Source organism: Pteropus alecto, unplaced genomic scaffold (assembly GCF_000325575.1).
Source record: "Pteropus alecto unplaced genomic scaffold, ASM32557v1 scaffold7, whole genome shotgun sequence".
Taxonomy (NCBI): Eukaryota; Metazoa; Chordata; class Mammalia; order Chiroptera; family Pteropodidae; genus Pteropus; species Pteropus alecto.
The window spans coordinates 57212501-57237569 of NW_006494614.1; the positions used below are offsets into that span (position 1 = coordinate 57212501).

The 25069-nt window shown below is 34.1% G+C and overlaps 1 protein-coding gene across 1 annotated transcript in view; it reads left to right on the plus strand.

Moving 5' to 3' along the window:
* TYR (tyrosinase) overlaps positions 1–13715 on the plus strand; it is an 85138-nt gene extending 71423 nt beyond the window's left edge. The window contains exons 4-5 of the mRNA XM_006926703.1: positions 7319–7500; positions 13102–13715. Of these exons, the coding sequence (XP_006926765.1) occupies positions 7319–7500; positions 13102–13331 (412 nt within the window). The 3' untranslated portion in view covers positions 13332–13715. The remainder of the gene's footprint in view (positions 1–7318; positions 7501–13101) is intronic.
* Positions 13716–25069: the final 11354 nt, after the last annotated feature.

A 25069-nucleotide genomic window follows, 5' to 3' on the forward strand; every position in this document is an offset into this window, starting at 1 on the left:
CTTGTTGTAATGTACTCATTTCTGCTCCCTGAGTATAAACTGTGAGACCTGTGAGTCCTTAGAGCAAAGGAGTGCTTAGGGTGATAACTGTGTAATTAATGCAGGCATATACTGAATGATTTTCATTTCAAGATGAAAGTCAAGCAGAACCCCTTCCAAATTGCCTTATATATAATCTGCACATCAGATCTTGGTAGAAGCACCTGTATTCTCACAACTGCAGAAATATTCCCATCACCCTGTGTAAGCACACGGAGGGTGAGGGTATTCACTATAATTACCAAGAGTGGCAGTTAAGACCACTTAATTCCAATCTTGATTGTGCAACTAACTCTCTGTGATATTAAGAATTTTTTCATCTGTAAAATGAGAGATTTGGAAGAAAAGAAAATGTAAACTATTGCTTTTCAGAAACGAGGCCAAGCACTTTATGACTATTTTCTCATTTTATCCTTAAATGTTATTATTCTGCTTTTCACTTCCTTATTTAATTTTTCTCATAACTATGTTAAGTAGATAGCATGAATACACTGAGGCTTAGAGAGATTCCTCTGATTAAGTTTAAATAAGGACATTTATTACCATTTAATAATTAAGGTTTGTTTCAATAGGTAAATGTTTCAAAACTAGGGCTACATGGAAGAAACAAATAATACAAAAAGTGAAAAGATAGGAGACCACTCAATAAATTTTGAGTGACTAGAACTTTAACTGGATGGGTGGAGGCATATAAAGAGGTGGTTTTCAAAAACAGTGTGATTACTTCATCTGCCCTGACCTTTCAGAAAGATGACATTTGAGAAAAATAACCCCAGATTCTTTTATATTTTCATTGTCTCACAACTCTTATAACTTTGCTTACTCACTACAGTCTTACGGTGTCTTAATTTATATTTCCAGAGTAAATCTTGCTCTGAAATCCAGACCCAAAAATCCAGCTGTCCACCTGACATCCCCATTGGAATGTTTCAAAAGCATCTCTTTCAAGCATAGCATATCAAAACTCATATTAACATTCTTTCTTTGTGCTACACTTCTCCAGTGATCTACATCTTTGGAAATAAAAATATCTTGTCCTGCAGCATAAGCCAGAAAACGTGGGGTCTTCTGTGACATCTCATCTTTCAGTTGTACTACCTGGATAGCCACACATCATCTTTATGCCTAGACATAGTTTTCTCACTTACTTCTTCATTCCTTGCTTCTTGCACATCAACTAACTATCCATCGCCCCTTCTCCATAATGCAATCTATGAAGTTTTTTTTTTTGTATTTGAATGGATGTTTAATAATATAGTTTTTTAAAAATGATGATCTATTCATGTTGTCACTCACCACCCCAGATACAAACAGTGACTTCCATTGCTCTTAAGAAAAACTACAAATATTTCTCACATGGTCTCCACTACCCTTCACTATTTGGGCCCCATTTACCTCTCTAGCCTCATTTTGAACTATTCTCTCTTTCCTCTCCATAGACATATTGGCCATATTTTAGTTCCTTGAACTTGCTATGTACATCTCATCAAAAATCCTTTTCAAATTCTATTCTAATCTTCAGAAACATCTCTGCCATTTCACTAAATATGCATTCTTCAGCTCTTTATGTAATATACCATCAAAGATTTTCCCAGAGGCTGCAGACTAAATGAGGTCTCCCCATAAAATCTTGTTATCATGTTGCTTTCTTTCATAATATTTGGCAGTCTGAAAATATAAATTTATTTCTAAGCTGTCTGGTTACTATCTATCTCTATCATTAGATTCTAAGTGCCACAGGACAAGGAACTTCACCAATACCTTGTACAGAGACAGTTTATTAGAGATGCTCAGAGTATACATACTCCTCTATTTCTGTATTAGATGAATAAATAAATAAATAAGTGTTCTTTATGTTACATTTTTTTATTGTGGTAGTGGTGGTGAATGTATAAAGCAAATCAGTTCCTAAATATCTAACTAAATTAAAGCTTCTTTGTTAGTGGTTGTTTTATTTTAGAATAGTTGTCTATTTACAAAAATGCTGCAAAGATAGACCAGAGTTCCCATACACCCCACATCTATCTTCCCCTATTTTTAACATCTTATGTTAGTGTGGAGCTCTTGGCACAATTAATGAAACAATACCAATACATTATCATTAACCAAAGTCCATAATTTTTTAGGATTATTTAGCAGTTACCAAATATCTTTTTTAGTGGGTATCCCATCCAGTATACCACATTACATCTCATCAAAAGTCCTTTTCAAATTCTATTCTAGTCTTCAGAAACATCTCTGCCATTTCACTAAATACGCATTCTTCAGCTCTTTATTTAATACACCATCAAAGACTTTCCCAGAGGCTGCACTTGGCTATGACAACTTTCAGACTTTCCTTGTTTTTGAAGACCTTGACAGCTTTGAGAAGTACCACACAGATGTTTTGTAGAATGCCTCAATATTGAGATTTAGCCGTTGTTTTTCTCATGTTTAGGCTAGAGTTATGCATTTTGGGAAGGAAGATAACAGAGATAAAAGCATCATTCTCTTTATATCATATCAAAGGTGCATACTGTCAACATGATATACCATTGTCGATGTTAACCTCAACTAAAGTAGTATTTATCAGGTTTCTCAAACTGTTAAATGACTTTGCCACTGTACTCTTTGAAAGAAAGTCACTATGCATAGCCCACATGAGGAGTAGGGTGTTAAATGCCACCTGCTTTATGTACATTATTGTTTGAAATTCTCCTGTATGGTATATTTATGTATTTCCACATTTATTTATTCATTAATTATATCATTATGGACTCATTCATATTTATTTTATACTTTAGGTTATGATCTAATACTACTTTATTCTGCGGCTCAAATTATTTTACTTTTAGCTATTGAGATCTATTTCAATTGGGTCATCTGGTTCCTTTTATTAGAGATTTTTTCTGCTCTATTTACTCTTCTTATTCCAATTACATGGATGCTACCCCTTTTAAATTATCCCAGTGTTTTTTATCCCAGTTTTCTTGAACTCTGTTCCATTCTTTTTTCTTTTTTTTTTCCTTTTTACATTTCAGTTTCAGAAGTTTCTATCTTCAGGCTCACTTATTCTTTCCTCAGCTGAGTTAATTCTACTGATGAGCCCGTTAAAGGCATTTTTATTTTTATTATAGTGTTTTTGATTTCTAGCATTTCCTTTGATTCTTCTTAGTTTCCATGTCTCTGTCTGTATTGCTCAACTATTCTTGCATGTTGTTTACTTTTTATATCTTAACATATTCAGTTTTTAAATATTTTATCTGATAACTCCAAAATTCATGTCATATATGAGTTGAGTCTGATGATTGCTTTACTGGGTGATAGGAACTGAGATAGATAGGTCTTTAGTGTAAGAATTTGTTAAACTAGCAAAGATTGTATTTAATGATTTTTGTAGCCTATAGGTACCAGAGTCTTCAAATTTCCCTAGTATCTTTATTTTTATCTCCACTCTTGGGTTGGGGTTTTCCTGAATACTATTCCTCAGAGACATCTGTCTTGTAGCTCTTTTAGCTGTAATCCACTGTTACTGCACTGGCACTGTGTTGGTATCATGGTAAAATATGAGGGACTGGAAAAAGGTCTAAAATATCCTGATTAAATTTCAGTCCTTTAGTTGGCCAGCATCTTGGAGGCTGTACCCTTCATGGGTGTTTCTCCACTCCATTTTTTTCTCTCTCTGTCTCCTACACCCCTTTTTGGTTGCCGCATTCCCAATCTATTTCCTTGAAGCCCTGACCTGTGTAGCCTGTTTTATTTCCCCTTAGTTAAGACAGAAAGGCTGGAAGAGGCTAGGCTGAGAAGAATTCCCTTCCTTCACCTGGGATAAAACTTTGGGAGTTACTTCCCCTGGATAAAAGAACTTTGTTGTGGATAAGGCCCTGGTCATTCTCTCCCTACTCTGACAGAGACAGGAGAGGATCATAGATCTTCATTGTGAAAATTTAGTAGAGTTGCTGGAGGTAAAACCCCCAAATGTGTGGGAATTCCCCTAAGACTGTGGCTCCCAGGAGTTTCTCACTATCGCTAGTACCTATGCTCAACCTCCAGCCATTTTTCAGTGTTTAAGTCTTCCTACCAGTTTATGGGTCCAGCTGTTTCTCTTCCTGGTAAGCAAATCTCAGCTGTGTTCTTTTGAATGCACTTATCTCTGCAGTATGGGTGAAGGTAGTTTTTTGCCCCATGCCCCCAGTTCTCTTATGGTTCCAAGAAAAAATATTAATTTTCTATTAGTCTAGTTTTTTCTTGTAAGGATGAGAGTGACTAGGGTCTTTACACATCAGATCTAAAATCTGTGTTACTTTTATGTATAAAACACATCTCTTCTTGTTTCCATCTGTGATCATCTTGACCTTTTCCTAATTTATTTTTGTGCCTTTCATTGTTGCTCAGACTTCCAAAAAACTGTCTAAATACAGTTTAAATGAATCTTTGGTAAGAGGATAATTTTTTTTCCACAAAATGTCAGTGTGATTATCTAAGTTAAACATTAGTATTCCAATGTGAGCCATTCTAGACATGGTTTGATGAAATTAACTGAAGATGAGAACCACCAATAAAGAATTTAATCAAGATTAATACCTTCATTTTAAAAGGTTGATAAGGTGGGTGAGCACATTAATGGTTTCATCCATTAAATCTTTTGGTACTAAGAATTGATGTCCTTGTCTTACCTAAGTAAAGAATTTTTATTTCTTGGCAGAAACAAGGTTATTTATAAATTGAAGTATAGTAGTAATTTTTCTCAGTTGACAAAGGTGCAATTTTTGCCTCAAGCCCTTGTCTGGTAGCTCATTGTATACTGGGCTGTTTCTAAATCAGTCAAAGTTTAATAGGTGGAGAGATTAATTATCAGAGAGACTCCCTCCCATTAAAAATAGATTTACCATTTGAAAACTGGTAAACATTGTTTAAACATATTTAAATATTATTTAAGTATTGTTTAGTACAAATAAATTACCTTGTAAAACACTGTCTATAATATGAATCTTTTTTTGTTAAAATATATGTAATCTTATACATACATATTTCAAAAACTAGGTATAACAAAAATATGGAGCAATTACATGTGATTTTTCCTGTTCTCTTTTTTGCTTGTTTTTATTTTCTGAATCATATATAATGAATAAGTAATACTATTGTGACTAGAACATTGTAAACATTAAAACAAAAAGACTAATTCATAAAATTTTAGGACTTAAATAGAATTTGAGGTTTACTTGTTAAGCCAGTTTCTAATTACTTCGGTTGAAGAAAACAGAAAAAACAATCTTCTTGAATCCTCTTTTTTTCCATTTCTGCTCATCAAAATAACCATTCTTAAACACCTAGCTCAAATACACGTCTTTGACATTTCTGTTATAGCATGTCCCATGTCTCTCACCAATTGTAAAGTTCTTCCAGTATAACATTGATAATGAGGAGGAGGAAGGGAATACGAATGATGATAGCTTCTGCTTACCATCTGTCAAGTACTTAGCTATGTATCTTACTTATGTTATTTTAATTTATCCTCACAATACCTTCATGACATAAATATTATTCTCATTCTAAAGATAAAAAAAAGGAAAATCAAACAGCTTAAGAAATTTTAAATTCTCCTTGTCACAACCCACAGAGCTCAGGTTTTTACATAGGTTTGTGTTTCTCCAAAACTTGACATATAGTAGGTACTTGGTAAACATATTTACTAACTGAGAATGTAGAGAGTATTCATGGACCATATTTTCAGTGCTTATCAGTGGCCTGCTGATCCCTCAATTAATAAACAATCAAAAACCAACTTTGACCACAGCTAGTATTTGAAGTTCAGATTCTCTAAGCAAATAGAATTGTTTTCCATTGTGGAAAAATGATCACCACTGCTGCCACCTGGCTTCCTCTCTCTCTCCTATATTTTTTTAAATTTTGTTTGTTTGAAGCATTATTATTTTTTTTAAGATACCACCTTCTTGACCATGCCCTTACCTCTTACCTCCTAGCTTAAATTTTATAACTAAGTAACAATAACTTCCTTAGTTTATACTTTCATAAAAATTATCACATTGGATAATCCTTTCAGAAACAGATAGAACAAATATTATTACTCACATTTTAAGGATGACAAGGCTAAGTCTCCAAGAGGTTAAGTGATTTACTTAGAGTCATAGAGCTCTCAAGAGCTAGGCCTCAAGGAGAGTTCTCTGACTCCAGATCTAGTGTTCTTCCCTACAGGTTATATGGCTGGATAACACAAAGCCATTCTCTTTGTCATGCTTTTTATGACCCACTATAAATTCTCCTATAGCTTGAGTTTCTACTCCATTCTTACTGGACCTTTTATACCCCTTAATTTTTTAGCTATTGTTCTAGAGTTTTTAATTGAATGGAACAGAAACTAACTTTGGTTGATTTAAACAAAAAAAGAATTTGCTAAGAGGATATTGCATAGGTCGGGAAATCATGGAGAAGCATGTTTAGGAACAGGTGGGAACAAGAGAGGAGGGCAGAAGCCAAATCATTGCCCAAATCATGCTGTAGAACACAGGATACCCCTGGACAGCAGACACTTTTCCTGGTACCTCTGGCCTTGCTGCCCCTAAAAATGGGATGTTTTTATCACAACCACCATCTCCTACTACTGGACCGGTTTTCTATTGTCCTTGCTTCTGTGTGTCAGTATCTCTTGTTTCAAAGTCTTGAAAGCGTGTCTCTGATTGACTGAGTATTGATCATGTGATCACACTCTAGCTTCAGGGGAAGTTGGGAAACCAAATAAGTACTTTTAGCCTCTGTCATGGGAGGTAAGCTCTTCCTCCCCTCAAGATTCATTAAACACATACTTCATTAAACATAACAAGAAGTTGAAATAATTGAAAGTCCCCAACCATGGCCAAAAAATTGACCAAATTCCAATTTAAATTTCAATTTAGTTTTGTACATTCTTTCTTTGGCCTAACTTTCTTGGAGACAAGAAACATTGAATTTACAACCATGATTCAGTTGTTACTCAGCCAATAATTACCCTTGCTCTACAGCATTCTGAAGGATCTAAACTTGTCATATGTTTCATTCATCTTCTAAGAAATTCCTTTTTCAACATTACTCTCTAATATTTCTTTCAAATGAGTGAGTTTCATCAGAACCTAACAGCATGAATTTATAAAATACTCTCAAAGCATAAAAACTGTATTTGGCATCTTTCCATGTCTTGGGATTTTAAGATATGTCAGATATGTATTGTTATTTTACTTTAAGAAATCCAAATATTTCTTTTATAAGCAATGTTTCTGAGTACGAATAATCCTTTCTTCTGTAGTATTTTTGAACAGTGGCTCCGAAAGCACCGACCTCTTCAAGAAGTTTATCCAGAAGCCAATGCACCCATTGGACATAACCGGGAATCCTACATGGTTCCTTTTATACCTCTCTATAGAAATGGTGATTTCTTTATTTCATCCAGAGACCTGGGCTATGAGTATAGCTACCTACAAGATTCAGGTAAAGTTCAATTTCTTTCAGATAAATTGCTGAATAAAGTGTTTGAGAGAATATGAAACCATATGTTTTCACAATGTCATCACCAAATCCTTTAAATTAGAAAAGTGCATTGCAATACTTATCAGTAATTTATTACATGAACCAAGTTGCAAGAATCTTTAAATTCATATTCATTCTGCTTAATATACATCTTGTACATGAAAACCATGGAAACAGCACTAGAATTAAAATCAGAAAAAAAAAAAATGGGTTTGAGACATGACTCTATTTGCTGACTATTGTATGACCCTGGAAAATTTTTCTTCAATTCCCTGAATCTCAGTTTCTTAAATTCTGAAATTTGAGATCGGAATACCTTAAAGAGATATTGTGATAATTAAATGAATGTGATGTGTTAAAGGGCAATATGGCACAGATAACATCCAGCAGTTCAGAATCATCTTTGAGAACTTCCTTCCAGATTACCAAGAAAAACTGTGGACATTTTGATTTTAAGTCCAAATAGAATAATAACTATAAGTATTATAATAATAATTGCTATGACTGTAATTAAGGTAGTGATATAAAAATCTAGAATTGTACCTAGATCTGAGTTTTAAATAATCTGAGTAGAACTGTCAGTACCTTCTGGATAAATGAATAGACAATAATGTCTCCCCTTAACTCGAGAGTCTGTTACATGTAAATTCCATACATGCATCATTAATCAACTGTATATTAACTGCTATTATTTCTAGAAAAAGGTAAGGACACTGATAATAAGAGAATTTAAGTGACTTTCCCAACATCAAACACCAATATGTGGAAGAGTCAGATTTCAACACTAGGAGGGCCTCCTAACTGCACTACACTGTGCTTCTAACACTGAGGGTCAACACCTAAAACAGTAAAATGACATATAGCTTGGAATAAGAAGTATTCAACAAACATTGATGTTTCATTATACTCATTGATAATTCTTAAAAACATAAACAGATAAGTAAAACAAAATGAACAAATGAATGACATTTACCAACTTCCCACTTCACATGCTAGACTTTAGTGATACACAAATGACTGACATAATTCTAGACCTCAAAAAGGTCTAGATTAGGCGTGGAAGTAAGAAAATTGTGCAAGACAGTATGAAACATAAGGCTGTGGTAAGTGTAGTAAAAGAGTCATAAATTTCATAGAGGAGAAAGCAAAGACTTCTGAATAGTTCATTCTGAATATAAAGACAAGACTTTGAAGGATGAGCAGGTAGGTGACAGATAGAAAAGGGCAGGGAAGATCCTAAACTAAAAGAATAACAAGAAAAAATAGAGGTGAAAGTGACTGTGCATTTATTGAATGCTAAAGTCTCCTGTTTGAGTAGTGTGAGCAATGGAGAAATTCATTGAAGACATAAAGTTAATCCTTTCATAATAGCTGAGACATATTGAGTATTTTTTATGTGCCAGGAATTCTTCTAAGTATGTCGTGTTCATTATTTCCTTAAATCTTCATAACTACCATATGAAGTAGGTACTATTATTTCCTCTTCCTTTTCATAGATGAGAAAACAGAGGCTTAAAGAATATAAGTTACTTGTCCTAGGACATCTAGCTAGTATGTGGCATAGCAGAACTATGATGTAGGGCCAATAAGAGAAGCTGCATTTTATCGACCTTTTCCCGCCCTTTGGAGGACCACTAATTGAACAGATTTCGGTTTGATTGATCTGCTTTGCTTTATATGAAGAGCCAATGGAGAAAATATTAAAATGGCTGAAAAAGATTAGTTCTTTGAAAACCTTAAGATCACTGAGAACAAGATTTTGCAAAGAGTAGAGGTATAGTAAGGGAAGGGGCTTCCTGTGAGTTAAAAGAGGGACAGTCTCAAGTAATACATTTTCCATTCCTTGTGTAAATAAGTATCTACAGTACATAAAGAAAGCAGCATATTGATTATGGTTTTTCAAAGATTCACTACTTAGGATATTATGATTTCCATTCTAGACCATGCCAGATTTTCCATTGGCTCAGGCTTTTGAATAATACTGTTCTCTTTCGCTAAATTCTGATCCTATTTTCTCACTTGTTAAACTCTCAGATATCGAATCATTTTATACATATACATCGTCATTTTTAATCACTTCTTTATTAGAGTTACATGAAAAGTTTTCTAAGGATAAATTTTTCCCCTCTCTACCTTGGCTGTGAGCCCTACAGATCAGAATTGCTATCTAACAAGCTTTTCCAATCTAAGTGCCAACTGGTATCTGGTATAGAATGAATCAGTTTGAGTGCAAGTGATATTTATTATAAAGGGTGGTATCTCTTAACCAGGAAAGGAAAGCTTGCTAGAAAAATGTCACCCCTCTTAACACCCACGTCATTTTTAGATATGTATTTTTACCATATTTCAAATCTTCTATCACACTAGGTGTTTTCTAGGTGGCTTTATTGATTGATTGATTGATTTCAATATATGTATGTTTAATACCTACATTGAAGAGGCATTATCTTAGATATTATGGATACAGCATCAAGCAACAAATCCTCTGTCTTCACAGAGCTTACATCCTAATTGCAGAGAAAGACTTTAAACAACTACTTTCCTAATGACTCATTTATTTAGATTTGTGCCTATCTCTAGGGGTCAATGAAGTGACATTTCAGAGGATATTGGTAGGTATGACAGGAAGAATTAATTGGTTGATAAAAGGCTCTTTTATTATGGATTCTGGCCATATTGTTAGAATAATGGAAGACGTTAATGGATTTTAAACAGATCATGGTCAAATTTAAATTTTCGAAAGATTATTGTTTTATAGCATGTAGGAAGTTTTTGTAGCAATGGCAAAGCATATTTAGGGAGGCAGTGAAAACACTATTATAAGTGTCCAGGGGAAAATGAAGGCTTAACTGCAGCAGTGGTGGTAGGAAAGGAGGAGGAAAGCACAAAAGAATTTGATGTTATTCGGAAAATAAAATCTACAGAACTTGGAAAATAATTTTTATACTAGGTGAGAAAGAAAATAATTTTTATAGTAGGTGAAGAAGAAAGAAGAAAATAATTTTTATAGTAGGATGCATTTAAGCTTTCTGGCCTGTGAAAATAATGAATGGTGGTACAATTCAGAGATAGTAACAATAGGAGCAGGGCCAGACATAGAGAGAATATCATGGTTTCCTTTGTTATATAATGAAATGTAAATGGGGTGATATGAGACATCAGGGTAAATACGTCTCTGGGGCAGTTGAATAGCCTTGAAACTCAGAAGAGACTTTTGCCTACAGACACTAATGTACGAGACATCAGCATATAAATTGTTATCTCTGCCGATTTTCACAATCTTATGTAGTAATGATTTCTATTCCGTTTTATAAGTAAGTAAATTGAGAACAGAAAGATAAAGTGACTAATGAAAGTCACAAAGCTAGTAAGTGGCAAATATGGAATCCCAGACTAATTCTTTCTCCATTACTCCTTGGAAGAGAGGGTTCTCCTTAGTCCCCATGTGTCTTGTACACATATGTTCCGCCTCATTGTTCCTTCCATAGTGTCAAATGGGTCCTTTTTACTGAAATGAAACAAAAACCATTACAAGAATAAAGGGAGAAGAGACTCAAAAAGTCACATTAGGGCTTAAAAATTTTTATTATTTGAGTTAATTTTTTTAAAAATTAAATAAAGGAAATCATATTTATTATGTAACCTCTATGCACTGTGCATTTTGTTAGACATTTTAAATGTACTACATATTGAAGTGACTAATAGTGATATAAGCTGGGCATTTATAGTCTCATTTTCAAAATAATTTTAAAATATATTAAAAGCAATAACTTTTATGTTTGATGAAAAAAATTTATTATATTTTTAAATTTCTTTTTAATTTTAGCTTTATTGGCTTTCATTGTTTAGATTTAAATTAAGCTCAACTTTTATCTTCTTTGAGTGAATACTGGGCTTTAACATAAAATTAGTTTTTAACAAATTCTCCCAATTGAAAAAGTAATATTTATGTTTTAATCGTTCTGAGCATTATTGAGTTTATGGTGAAAATGAAACTCTCATTTTATGTTTTACTTTGTGTTGCTACCCATTCCTTCCAAGGTATTTTGTTAAATAAATATTCCTTTTCTCCTCAGTCTGTAGATTTCTTTTTTTTATTGTATATAAAGTTTACATATAATTGTAACTCCAGAATATCCTAAGGTACTTAACTCTATCTTTTATTGTAGTAGGTATATAATTAACTTAAAATAATTGAGCAAAGAAATGAGATTAGATAAAAGGGGATTTATTGGTTTACAAAATTCAAGAAACAGGATGAGCATTCAAACTGTGGGAAAGGCAGAAATGCAGCTGAGACTGAGACAATGAGAACTAGGCAACTAAATCGCCCTAAAGACAGACTACCTCCCTTCTCCTCTTCCTCCTCCACTTTCTCCCTCTCCCCTTCCTTTTCTCTCTTTTTTGACTCTTGTCTCTACTTGGAGTGTGTTGACTTCATCCTATCTTTCACAGAAGTAAGGTATCATCAGCTCCTGAGCTATCTGACTCTCAGTTCCAGCACAGTGTATAAATCAACTATAGCCAAGGAAAGTAATCATAAAGGTTCTAGTTTCTGCATCAACAAGTGTGGGAAGATAGAGATGGAGGGCAGATCTAGGTTCAAATATCCAAGGCTTAAGTAAGTTAATTCGTTACTCATATAACAGTCTTGGTATGTTGTCAGATAAAAAATTCAAAATTTCAGGGACCAGAGCAGCTCCTTCCTTATAGTTCAATAAGACCTAGGGTTTAACCTGAACCACGTGGTCCATGATGATTCCCCAAGACACTAACCACATTCTGCCTAAGGAAAAAGGAAAAAGCACACCCTTTAAGAGAATTGCCCAAAAGTTGCATATATTACTTTTGCTTAAGACTTAAGTCACATAGCCATAAATTATGGCAATGTTAAGCCATATATGCACCCTCTTCTTTCCATTGTCTTACAAAATGGATATAGAGTATCATAGAGTAGCTTATAAGTAATGGGTACTTTAAAATCAAGCAGAAGAATACAATAAATTATTAACTTCAAGGAAAAAATGTAAGAAAAGAAATGAAATGATAGCATAATATTTGGTTCAACTGTGAATAATATCTAAATAATAAAAATAATGAAAATCCTAGATGTGGAATTGACCCCAAATCATACTGTTATACTGAAAAGACTGAAAGAAGAAAAGGGAAGTTGTAAAAGAGCTAAAATCATTATTTATATTTGAGGAACTTCAGAGATAAACTTGATAAATTAAGAAATAGTAACATTTGCCTATTATTTATAAATATGGAGGCAAATACCAGCATGAATAGCTAAAAGAGTTACAGTAGCTGTACAGCACTGTACAATTTATAGATCAGACATTATCTACAAACTTTAAAACATATCAAAAATGTGGTATTGTTTTTCTATTTTCCTGATGAAGAAATTGAAGCTTAGAAAGGTTAGGTGTAACTTTCCCAAGCTCTTACAGCTAGTAAGTAGCAGAGCAGGCATTCAAAACCTAAGCATGATGATGGTGATGGTAGTGGTGGTGATGATGACAATGGCAGTAAAAACATTGGGATGTCTTTCTATTTTAGAACCGGACTTTTTTCAAGATTACATTAAGCCCTACTTAGAACAAGCAAGTCGGATCTGGCCATGGCTCATTGGGGCAGCTGTTGTGGGGTCTGTCCTCACTGCTGTGCTGGGAGGGATTACTATCCTGATACGTCGTCATCGCAAGAGAAAGCAGCTCTCTGAAGAAAACCAGCCACTCCTCATGGAAAAGGAGGATTACCACAGCTTGTTGGATCAGAGCCATTTATAAAAGGCTTAGGCAACTGAGTAGAGCCAAAAAGCCTGACTTCACTCTAACTCAAACGATGTTCAAGTCTCCAAAAGATGTCCCAACAGAAATCCCTGGTATTTGTCTATTAAGGCCATTATTAGAACTGTAATCTAATGCAAAGTATACCCTACTTCTAACTCAGGTAAAACACACCTGTGCTTGCCTTGCTATTTTTTAATCATCTCTTTTGCAGTTTTCCTCAAGCCAATATTTCCAAGTAAATGATGCCATTTGGTAGTGAGTACTTGCTACTTGTATCTGAATAAAAATGATAAAATGTGGAAATATTTGACTTTTTCTTTTTGATTATTTAACTTTTCTTTTTATTATTTCCTTTCTTTGATTTTAGCAAAACAGTAAAAACAAATTTAAACTAATTGACTCCTTTGAGCTTGATAAATACATTTTTATTTTTCTCAGAAAGCATAATAAATTTTACACCCCTGCTCCAAAATGTGTTATGGACATCAAGCATAAAACAACCTTTGGCTCTTACATGCCACAGTCTTGAGTACACTTCTGAAGGTCACTGAAAACAACGGCCTGCCCCTACAGAAAATCTGGCTAAATGCCTGTCTCAATACCTGCTCATTAAACATGTTGACAATCACAATAATAATCCTATTAAGAGCTTTTATTTTATCTTCTAAGAAGAATTTCATTTTATTAGAGAATGTTTAAAATGCTACAAAACATTTAAAGGTTGAGAACAATTATGTGAATATCAGCCTGTCTGCAGTTCTACTAAAATAACATTTCTATTTTTCTTGGCTATTAAGACCTTAAATTAGTATGTCAAGATAATCCTGCTACTTGAATTTCTGGGTCCTGTTGAATTTCTAAAAATAGCACAATTGATATTACATTTGTATTGTAGCTATATATGGCATAAAAGACTAAGACCGGTGGGTGGAAGTTATTGGGGTCCAATAAAAGGAAAAACTGTCCAATACTCTGAGCTTTCCAAAACCAAAATTGGCATCCTTAGAAAATAAGTGGTTGCCACTGTAATTCTTCACATATAGGTTGGATGGCTAATTTACCTTGAAGTCCATAAAGAGAATTTAAGTATTGCGTCTATAGTAATACTTATTTAAATCGGCTCAGGACTGTTAACAACTCCCTATTCCGGCACAAGGCCAAGCATGCTGTATAAAAAGGCCCTGTGATTCTGCTACAGTATTCAGGGCATTTCACTTCCACCTTCTCATCCAAACTCATTTGCTCTGTCTTGGCATCCTCAGCCTTTTCAGTTCCTTTATGCCCATTTTATATTTTTGCTCAGCATTTTCAAATACGTACTTCAGTTTGACTGCTTGATGTACTTCCAGCATCATCTCTGAACATGTCCTCTCACTCTCAATGCCATGCTTTAAAGACAGACTTACACGATTCCTGCTCCTGGAATCTGCCTGGGTCTGACGCCTGGACCTCTACATCTCTGAGAGAGAATTAAAGAGAAGACTCACTGACCTATATGGTACCTTTCAACTAAAATAGTCTACATTTCCTGTAAAGTCTGAAGTGTAGTGTTCAGATTATTTTTAAAAAGCATTTAAAAGGGAATTGACTTAAAAAAATAAAAATTGAGCTGTGGAAAATGCCTTTATCTAGAAAAGACTCACCTAAAGTCAAGATCACATAATTTTAGATGGTCACATTTCACTTAGTCCCAGTTTGGATTTCAAAAAAAGCACAAAATCATCCTATTATACACATCGGTCCTATGATTTTGGTTAATTATCATCTAGAATAAATAGAAATTTATAATTATTGCTGGAATAATGTCAGATGCCCAGAAATTACAATTAATAAACTGAGTTATAAAGCAATATTCCTCTTCTAACTCTCGATAGTTGTCAGACTTATTTGTTAGCTTGTCTAATTTCTGATCCTTAGTAGAGAAAAGTCAGGCAAGGGATAGGGAGCAGCACACTTACTGACACAGAGAGGGTCTGTGGAACTAGAGGGCAAATACTGGGAATTATAAGCCTCAACTTGGGGCATAACCAGAAAAAAGTTTTAAATAAACTAGCAATGGCATCTGAGGAGTGGATTCAATTTAGTTGGGAATTGGAAATAATAAAACTGAGAACAAGGAGTAGAAAAAGGAATCTGGATAACGGTATGTAGAAGATTCTGGAGAAGCAGTAACAATGACTGTGGTTGCTTTTACTCTGATGTCAGAACGCAAAACAATTACTTAGCTAGGTTTGATTTGAAGGCAAAATTTTAATCCAGAAGATATTTTAATCATTTTTTACAAAGCATCTTGAATAAAAGTCCCAAAGAATTTTCATTGTCACTGACAGAGATCTATATAAAGTCTTTTTTTTTCTTTATCACAAGGCAATTCCCTCCTATATCAATGCACTTCAATTGAGAATATTGCTTTCTCTCTCTAGAGGCTCAAGGTAACTACTTTTGTAGCAGTAACACCTGTGATAAAATCACCACCACAGAGATTCCATGGTTTTCTCAATAAGGTACCAAAATTACATGACTGATATTTCAAGACACCTAGCAGTTTTATTAAATTCTAATCAGCATTTAATTCTGTAGCATTGTTTTATAGTATAGGTTTTATAAATTGATCCTTCTTTGGTTCTGTTCTTTTTCTAATGTTATAAGTAACATTTTGTTATAGAGGAAAAAATAAGTAGCTGCCACTTTTTGTTCCTCTGTGTTTTAGTTATAAAAAAAAAAAAAAAAGAGTATATTTAGTATCTAACCTTTCCAACAAGTCAAATATGTAATTCTCTATCTGTAGAAATAAATATGTGATGGGTACAAGTCATTTCAGCCAGTGTTTCTAGCAGGCTGACAACTGGCATTGATTATGAATGTTTTAAAATAGCCCTTTCCTTATTTATATGGGCTTTGATTTGTAGAAACAGTTTTGTCACCATAAAAAGGGCTTCAATGGGGCCACCTATTGTAAGCCTGTGCTATTTTGGAGAGCATGTCAGTAGAACAAAGTTCCACTCCCCTTCTGATTAGACTCCTCGGAAAGCTGCTGAAATGCAAGTAAAAAAAAGTTGTTTTTTTTTTACTTTGTGTTGCTTAGTTTCAAAAGCATTTGCTAGTTCATACAATACAATGAAGATAAAATTGTTAATGGCAACCACTGGAGGTTTTAAGGGCTTTCAAATTATTCAGCTGTTTATATTAGAATAGTTTAGGTATCTTCTTTTAAATAAAGTCTTATTATAATTCTATATAGCCCATGTTAATCTGTTTCATGAGTTCTTTTCTTAATTGTAATGTAAGAAATTGTTCTTATAACTTCATATTAATCTAATTGTTCTTATAACTTCATATTAATCTGATTGGTGTGTGTGTGTGTGTGTGTGTGTTGATTGCAGATTTCTAATTCCTCACTCAAAGATAAATTACAAAGACGTTACAATTCAGTGAGTCGTTATGATTTTTCCTATAACTGTTAAGTATTTGTTTTATCTTCATGTTATCAAAATGAGAATAAGCATTTGAGTATTCAAATCATACCTTGCCCAGGTTTACATGTCTGTTCAGTAGTTTAGGTAATTTAGCTGGAATTTGAATCCAATTCTTACTAGATGATTCAAAATTATAAATTTCATTATTGCTTATTATTCAAATATGTTGATGTATGACTTACCAGTTCCTCACTACTAGACATTCAGGTTTTGTCTAGCTTATAAATTATGTTTAGTGTTATAAAGAATATCTTGGTGCACATGTCATCGGATTCTCAAATTATTTTCCAGTAGTATCACTCTGGGTCAGAGAAAATGAATAATTTTATGGCTTTTCTAATGAATTGCCTGAGTGCTTTTGAAAAGGGTTGCATGGATTTAAAAATGCAAAGAGGAGTCTAAAAAATAAGAAATCAAAAGGACTGAGGAAGAAAATGAAAAGATGAAGAAGTTATAAGAAGAAAAAAGAGTTGCAATTCTCTTTGAGAAGATCTGAAAACCCTAACTGGAACTTGAAGTATTGCTTCTTTTCATAAAGATGATAGATAGATAGATAGATAGATAGATAGATAGATAGATAGATAGATAGATAGATAGAGATGGAGATAATCTCTCATTTTCAAATCATAACATCTATTTAACGGGTACTTTCTCTCACTAAAATAGAAGTCATCTTAGAGAGCCAGGGAATAACATACTTGTAAATTGGTCCTAAAATATTTTCAGAAATGTGTATGTTTTGGCTAGGTAGAAAGGTTATGTGCCTCGAGAATCATGTAGGAATCAAACAGCAAAACCAGAAATTCACCCTTGGAAGAATAAGTACAGGACATCAAAATAGTCTAAATCAAAGGAGAAACAGGTTCAGCTATTAGAATAGACAAAAGATCATGTAACAGGGTTTGGGAAGGCCAGGAACATTCAAAAACCAAGCCCCAAGACAGATTTGAATACTGTTTTTATCACTTTTTGAACAAATACTTATCAGATTATGTCATTTTTAAACACTTGCCAGAGGAATTGTAAAGAATTGATATGTTTGCATGAGTGCGTGTGTGTGTGAGGACAGAAAGACTAAATTTTTTTTCACCTTTCTCCAATATCAAAAAGAATTTTGTTGCTGAATGTATTACTTTTTTATTGTCACTACAGTAAATTACCATGGACATAGTGGCATAAATAATACGAATGTATCTTGTAATTCAATAAACCAAAAGTCCAATAATGGTCTCATTGGGCTAAAATCACAGCGGCATTAAGGCTGTGTTATTTGTGGAGACTCTAGAAAACAGTTAATTTACTTACCTTTTCTAGCTTCTAGAGGTCATCTATAGCGGGTCCTCGAATAACATCAGTTCCTTCAATGGCGTTCTGTTATACTGATGAAGGAAAAACTCAACTCCCAGGCAGGCCACTGTTCATCTGGAATTTGCGCCTTTTTCCCACACCTACGTGGGTTTTCTTGGCATCCTCTGGTTTCCTCCCACATCTCAAAGATGCGCATGTGAGGTGAACTGGCCTGTCTAAATTGTCCCAGTCTGAGTGCATGTGGGTGCAAGTGAGTGAGCCCTGCAACGGAAGGGCGTCCTGCCCAGGGCGAATTCCGCCTTGCGCCCTGAGCTCCGGGGATAGGTTCTGGCCACCCACGTGACCCGGAACTGGGATAAGTGGATTGGAAAGTAATTACTTTACTTGTTTTAATAAATCTTTATTAAATGTAAGTATAGCTCACATTTATTTCAATATCTAATATTAGAAGTGTTTGGGGGGTCTTTATTTAAAAATTTGGGATGTTTTTGTGACCAAAAATATGCTGAACAAGCTTAACTCATGTTTATATCAATTAGCCTTGGCTAATGTTTATATCAATTAGCCTAGGCTAACCTAAAATGGTATTGGTAGCTGATGTTTCTCTTAAAGTCACAATTACCAAGAATCTATCAAAAATGTTAAGTGAGGATTTAGTATATATTTGCTGTCCTGTGGCCTCCCTCCATCTCCAAAGCCAGATGCGTTGTATTACTCTAATCATTCTTTTGTGGTAACATCTCTCCCTGACAGATTACTGCCAGGAAAATTATCCGCTTTTAAACATCTGTGAGATTAGTTTGGGCCTACCTGGTACTCCTTGTGACTCCATCTCAAAGACCTTACCTCTAATCATGTCTGAAACGCCCCTTTGCCATGTAAGAAAATATATTCACAGGTCCTGGGGATTAGGACAGAAACTTTTTTTTTTTTTGAGCAGGGAGCTTATTCTGCCTACAATATAGACTTAAAAACTAACAAGGAAATTTAGCCAGGTGATAAATTACTCTTCACGTGAGGTTAATATGGCACAAGCTGATATCAGGTACATTAAAGATATGCAAAAACCTTTAACATATGTGGAATCTGAGGTCAGACTTTATGAATTTGATTCCTGGTTCAATTTCTCATTAGCTGTATGACCTTGTATGAATTATTTTACCTCTCTTTTCCTCCTTTTGGTGTAGCTTATTGTCACATGTATCCGATTATGTGGGGTGTGTGTGTGTGTGTGTGTGTGTGTGTGTGTGTGCATCTGGTGGTAGCATCAAGAAAAGTTCAAAGAAGAAATGGCATTCAAGCCAGTCTTTCTGGTTATTCACATGACTAGTGTGTTTTCAATTGAGGTATGAAGGCGAGACAGAAATGAGAGTGAGAATTTTGAGTTTGTTTCCTTTGGTAAAAACAGAGCTTTTCCAGCAAAGCAAAAGAAAACTCTGCTTTCCTGCTCCTCAAATGGCTTTAGATTACTGGGGTGAGAAGTTTCTGTGAAATTTTTCATTGAAATGCATCCTTAATTGATGCCTAAAAGAATTTTGAGTATGGCCATTGACATTAAGTAAAAAAGAAGGCCAAGAGTTGTACATATTGAGATTTTTTATAAAAAACATTTTCAAATATATATGGAAAAATTATTTCTATTTGTAATGTGAGTAATTTTGAATTTAATCCTACTCTACATTTTGGCCAGTGCGTTAACAAACTGATGATGTATTTATAGCAGGGATGCGGGCCATGGGAGGAGAAAAGGACAGATGCAAGACATTTCAAAAAGGAAAAATTCAGCGTATGTGGTGGCATAAGTGACAAAAAAGAAGAATCAAAATTAATATTTAAGCTTTGAAGTCTGATATTACCTTTTCCTTAACTAGTCAAACAATGTGTAAGTGCTAAAAAAATTATCTGTTATCTATGTAAATTAACAGATTCCTTCTAGTCTTTCTTTATAATATTTTTTTCTTTCTTGAGAACAACTGTTTTAAGGTTCTCTTCATGTTTGTGCCTGTAACAATACTTAATATTTTCTATTGGTTATACTCCTCAGTTATAACAACATAATTAGAATTAGATTTAATTTAGCAATTACTGAAACCTATTGAGAATCAGATATTTTGCTAGGAACTGGAATATAAAGATGATTAAGACCCTAACAGTACACCTCATTGAAGAAATTAATAATTAGTGGAAGTGACAGGCAACCAGACAAATAACTCTGAAATTGTACTAGAAATATAATCACCTCAGAGCAATATTTTAAAACACACTTTCATAAACAAGATCATAATATAGGAAAAGTAACGAATTATCTATAGCTGCTACCTGATTTATTCAGGTTGGCCTAATTTCTTTCATAATAATTATAATAATTACCTTTTTATCTATTATATGTTAGACATAATTCAAAGCACTATTATTATATAATTGCTAGTTCTCATATGAATGATAAAAATGGATATATTATCTTAATTTTAATAAGGAAGAAATTTGAAGAACAGAAGCCTGCCCGAAAAGATACAAAAGTAGTAAAGCATAGGACCAGGACTTTTAATTCATACTTGCCTGCTATACCATACTGCTTCCAGACTTTTATATTCATCTTTAGTTATTAAAATGATCATTGTTCTTAACAGCATTGAGTACTTACTTTGTGTTCCTAAATACTTCATATTTATTAACTCATGTTACCCTCATTCTTTAAATAAAAAGAAAACTAAAGCTGAGAAAAAATAATTTTAATTGCCCAAGATAGAGCTCACATTAGTGGCAGTGGGATTTTAACTTAAGTATTATGCCTCTAAAATTTAGGGAGTTTGTCTCAAAAGGAATTGTAACCGCTACATTATATGGTCAATTCTGAAATTCTGTAGGTCCAGAAAGACATTAATCTCTGAAGTCAGTTAAAACAAATCATCAGCCTTCATTCTGACAGAAATCTAAAGGCTCCTTGATAAAGTATAATCTTAAAATGATACCTAATGAACAATCAAATCAGCATCACTACATCACGTATTGACTCTTTCATGTATAGTGATTCTTATGTATTGAAATAAGACAAATATTGGTGGGAAAACTGGTCAATGGTAGTTTTCAAAAGTGTAATAAAGAACTGCTGATGGAATAAAGATTGCTTTCCTGGGAATATAAGCTCCTGTTCTGTAGGATACAGTTGGAATTATGAGATTTGATGAAAAGAGATGGGCTGAAGAATAATGCAGGAAAGATAACAAAGAGAAAAAGGAATATCTTAGAACAGCTAATGCTACCCACATAGATCACATTTACCAATCCACTTAAGGAAAAGATGGGAACAGACAGGTCGAAAAAGAGGATGAATAGGAAAAAGAGGATGAGTAGAAAAAAGAGAGAAACAAATGAGGACTATTAGGGGTTTGGGTGGTTTTTAAATAATATTTAACAATAGGTATCAAAAATGTTTGAATCCTGCCCTGCCAGTTAGGTTTGTTTTATGTCAAGTACTTTTTTGTGTGTGCCAGGTATTATATGAGAGGTATATAAAATAAATAATATGCAAAGAGAAGAGAAAGCTCCCAGATGCCAGCTAATGGCCAAACTTGCAAGCAACCCTTTCTAAGGAGGATAGCAGTCTCAGACTTGGTATGGTTAACTCTTTTTCTCAACAGAAGTATATACACAATCTCTTAAGTAAAATAACCATACCTACTAATAAATATGGGCCAATAAAAGTATTATATTCTATCCAATCAAATCAAAAGTATTCTCTATTCTTGAGGTGAAAGAAGGAAAAGTATGAGAAGAGAAGCAGACCAAGATGGAGAAGAATCTCTCTCCCCTACAGAAAAGCTACCCCAAGTTAGTTTGAAACCAGTAATAAGTGAGGAATAATGACTAAAACCATGAGAAGGCATGGAATCCTCCTTTCCAGTCACCATACCCAGGAAAAATAGATACAGTTAAGCCTTGTTATTCATGTATTCTTTATTTGCAAATCACCTACTCACTAAATTTTTTAACTACAAAATCAATACATGCAGCACTTTCACGGTCATTTGCAGACATGCACAGAGCAACAAGAAATTTGAGTCGCTTGAGGCCCATGTTCCTAGCTAATGTCAAACAAGGCATCAGCTCCCACACTATAATTAAGTATCCTTACTGTGGTCTATTTAGTACCACATTTTTAACATGTTTGTGCTTTTTGTCAGTGATTTAATTTGTTTAAAATCACCCCCAAGTACAAGAAGGCTGTGATGTGCCCTATGGAGAACAAACATGTGTTAGACAAGCTTCATTCACGCATGAGTTATAGTGCTGTTGGCTGTAAGTTCGATGTTAATGATTCAATGATATATATTAAATAAGGTGTCTTAAAACAGAAACATACCTAAACAAGGTTATGTATTGATTGGTTGATGAAAGTATTGTGATCAGAGGCTCACAAGAACCTAATTGGGAGCAATGGCTCAGTATTCACTAATTCAGTGTGCGTGTGTGTGTGTGTGTGTGTGTGTGTGTGTGTGTGTATGACATCTTTATACAACAAAACTACCAGAAAAGAAAAAAAGAGAGAGAGACTCAATTGTACCTGGAGCATCACTTCTTATGTAAATAAACTCTACCTATAGTCGACCATAAAGATACCTGGTTTTGTACTACAATATGTGTGATGGGAAGCTACAGTGACCATGGGCATAGAGAGGGGCTGTGGCTGGGCAGCACCAGTACCTGGATGACTCACCTAAGTCCTGAGACAAAGGGAATTAAATTAATTCAGGGGCTGAATGGGAAACAGAAGCAGAGTCTGAGTTAATCCAAAGACCCAAATAAATAGGCTATGCTAAGTATAGCATAGGACCTGGAGTTTTCAGATCTATAGCTAGGTTAGGAAACAACAGAAGGAAAAGAAAGAAAAAAAAAAACAAAACTATGCCTGAGAGTTCTGATAAAGGTTGAATGTTAAAGCTGTTTACTAGTCATAGTACAACTTCAGAGTATGGCTGTGGCTGCCAGGGCTCTGCTGCCTGCTGATCCAATTTGGAGCACCCTTCCTGTTTCTGACAGATAAGAGTTAAAGGGTAGGGGCAACAGCTCCAAAAGACAAAGCTGAAGGAAGTCTACACTGTTTAAAACATTACTAGACATATTGTTTCTATCTGCTGTGGAAGACCAAAATGTTCTCCTCCACCCCAAGTAACCCATTAGAGATCTAATATAATTAACCACTTCTCACCACCACCACAAAAGAAACCCAAGGCAGATAGAAAGCTATTTTATAATCTTGAAATCTGAATTTGTTTACTAATCAAAACCTCTCAACAAAATCTCTTGTCAGAATCTAAAATTTAATTTCAGAAATCACCTTGCCAAAATGCATAGAAGATAACTTTGAAATCTGTCACAATTAACAGTCACTCTAAGTCAAAAAGTATTTTTCACACAATATCTTGGGTCTATATGTGAAATGCAAAACCAAGTTTTGAGTGTTTACATCTCCCAGTCGATGACACATTTATCAGCAAGCTGCAAACAGAACCTCTGAAACATAAGCCACTTAAAAAGATTTTTTACAGATTTCATTGCCTAATAAAAAGTCTGATGAGAAACATTGTCACCCATTTTCATATTCTGAGCTGTGGCAAACACATTTCTGACAACGGGGTAATCAATATAAACAAGAGAAAGCATTTTAGAGGAACTTTTAATCTTTGGATTGAGATTTGCATCAAAATTTCCTTGATTTGCTCACCCCCAAAAACATTTTTTTCCCAATTATCTTTTGTGTTCTTCCTTCACTGACTGCTGTGATGAATGTTTTTACAACACTAATGCTGTTAAAGCATGCACTTGTGACCCCATTGTGACACAAAGCAAGTAGTGCACATAGGGAATGCAAGCACATAACTGCTAATCTTGCCTTTTAAATGCCTTGGCACTTGACCTATTGAAATGCCCATTACACAATGCATGTCAGCTTGGCAAAAGACAAGAGACAAGACACCATATCAGGAAGCAGATTCTTTGAAAATAAATCACTTGAAGGACTGCAATGTGGTAGGAATTGATTGAGAACAATGCAGTACCATATAGTGAAGTAACCTGCTTAAACCCTACAAACAAGTCACCACTTCTAAAAGCTCTATAAATTAGAGCACTGTGGCATCTGATTTAACCCATGAATGACTTTTAGATTAGAGGAAATAATAAATAATAATTTAATATAAAGAACTTAAGATTTAGAAACATAAGTAGTATGATGTTTTTTACTCTGAAGCAACTATCTTTTCATCCTGCTTGTGCAAGAAGGCTTTCCAATTTTGTATACCTTACTAGGTATATCTCAGACCTAAAAGCGACCACAATCATGTATACCGAAGCATTTTTACTCATCCTGTCCACTATCCAATTATAGGTTCAGAGCCAACACAGTAACACAAATGAAATAAATCTTAGGGAAAAGTCTGGTCTGCATTTTTCTGATAGGGAATCACACAGCTAGTTTTCAGGTGGTACTGGAACCAGGTCTCTAAGACGGAGCAGATGGCAAACTGTTCATACTCCACCTATGTAAATGTCAGACAAAACTGTGAGTTACTCTACAATTATTCTTTTGTGTGTGTAATTCACAGATTTCAAAAAAAGGAGTTGGTGATATATTGGAAAAAATAAAATTCTTTAAGCAGGTTTTACTATATGAATGTAAATATTTACAGTATACTTAATGTTTAGGTAAAATTGAAACCTTCAATGATCAGTATAAAAAACTTAACATTTAAACTTTATAATGAACATGTTACATTTTACTTTCTGAACAGATAAAAATATGCATAATTTAAAATCTTAAAATTGTATAAATATTCAATGTTTGATGGACAGTTATGAGATTTGAGAATAATATAAAAAAATCAAACCAAAAATAAAACCAAAATCCCAATCTCAGCATATTAATTTAGAAATTAGAATTCTATAATTCTG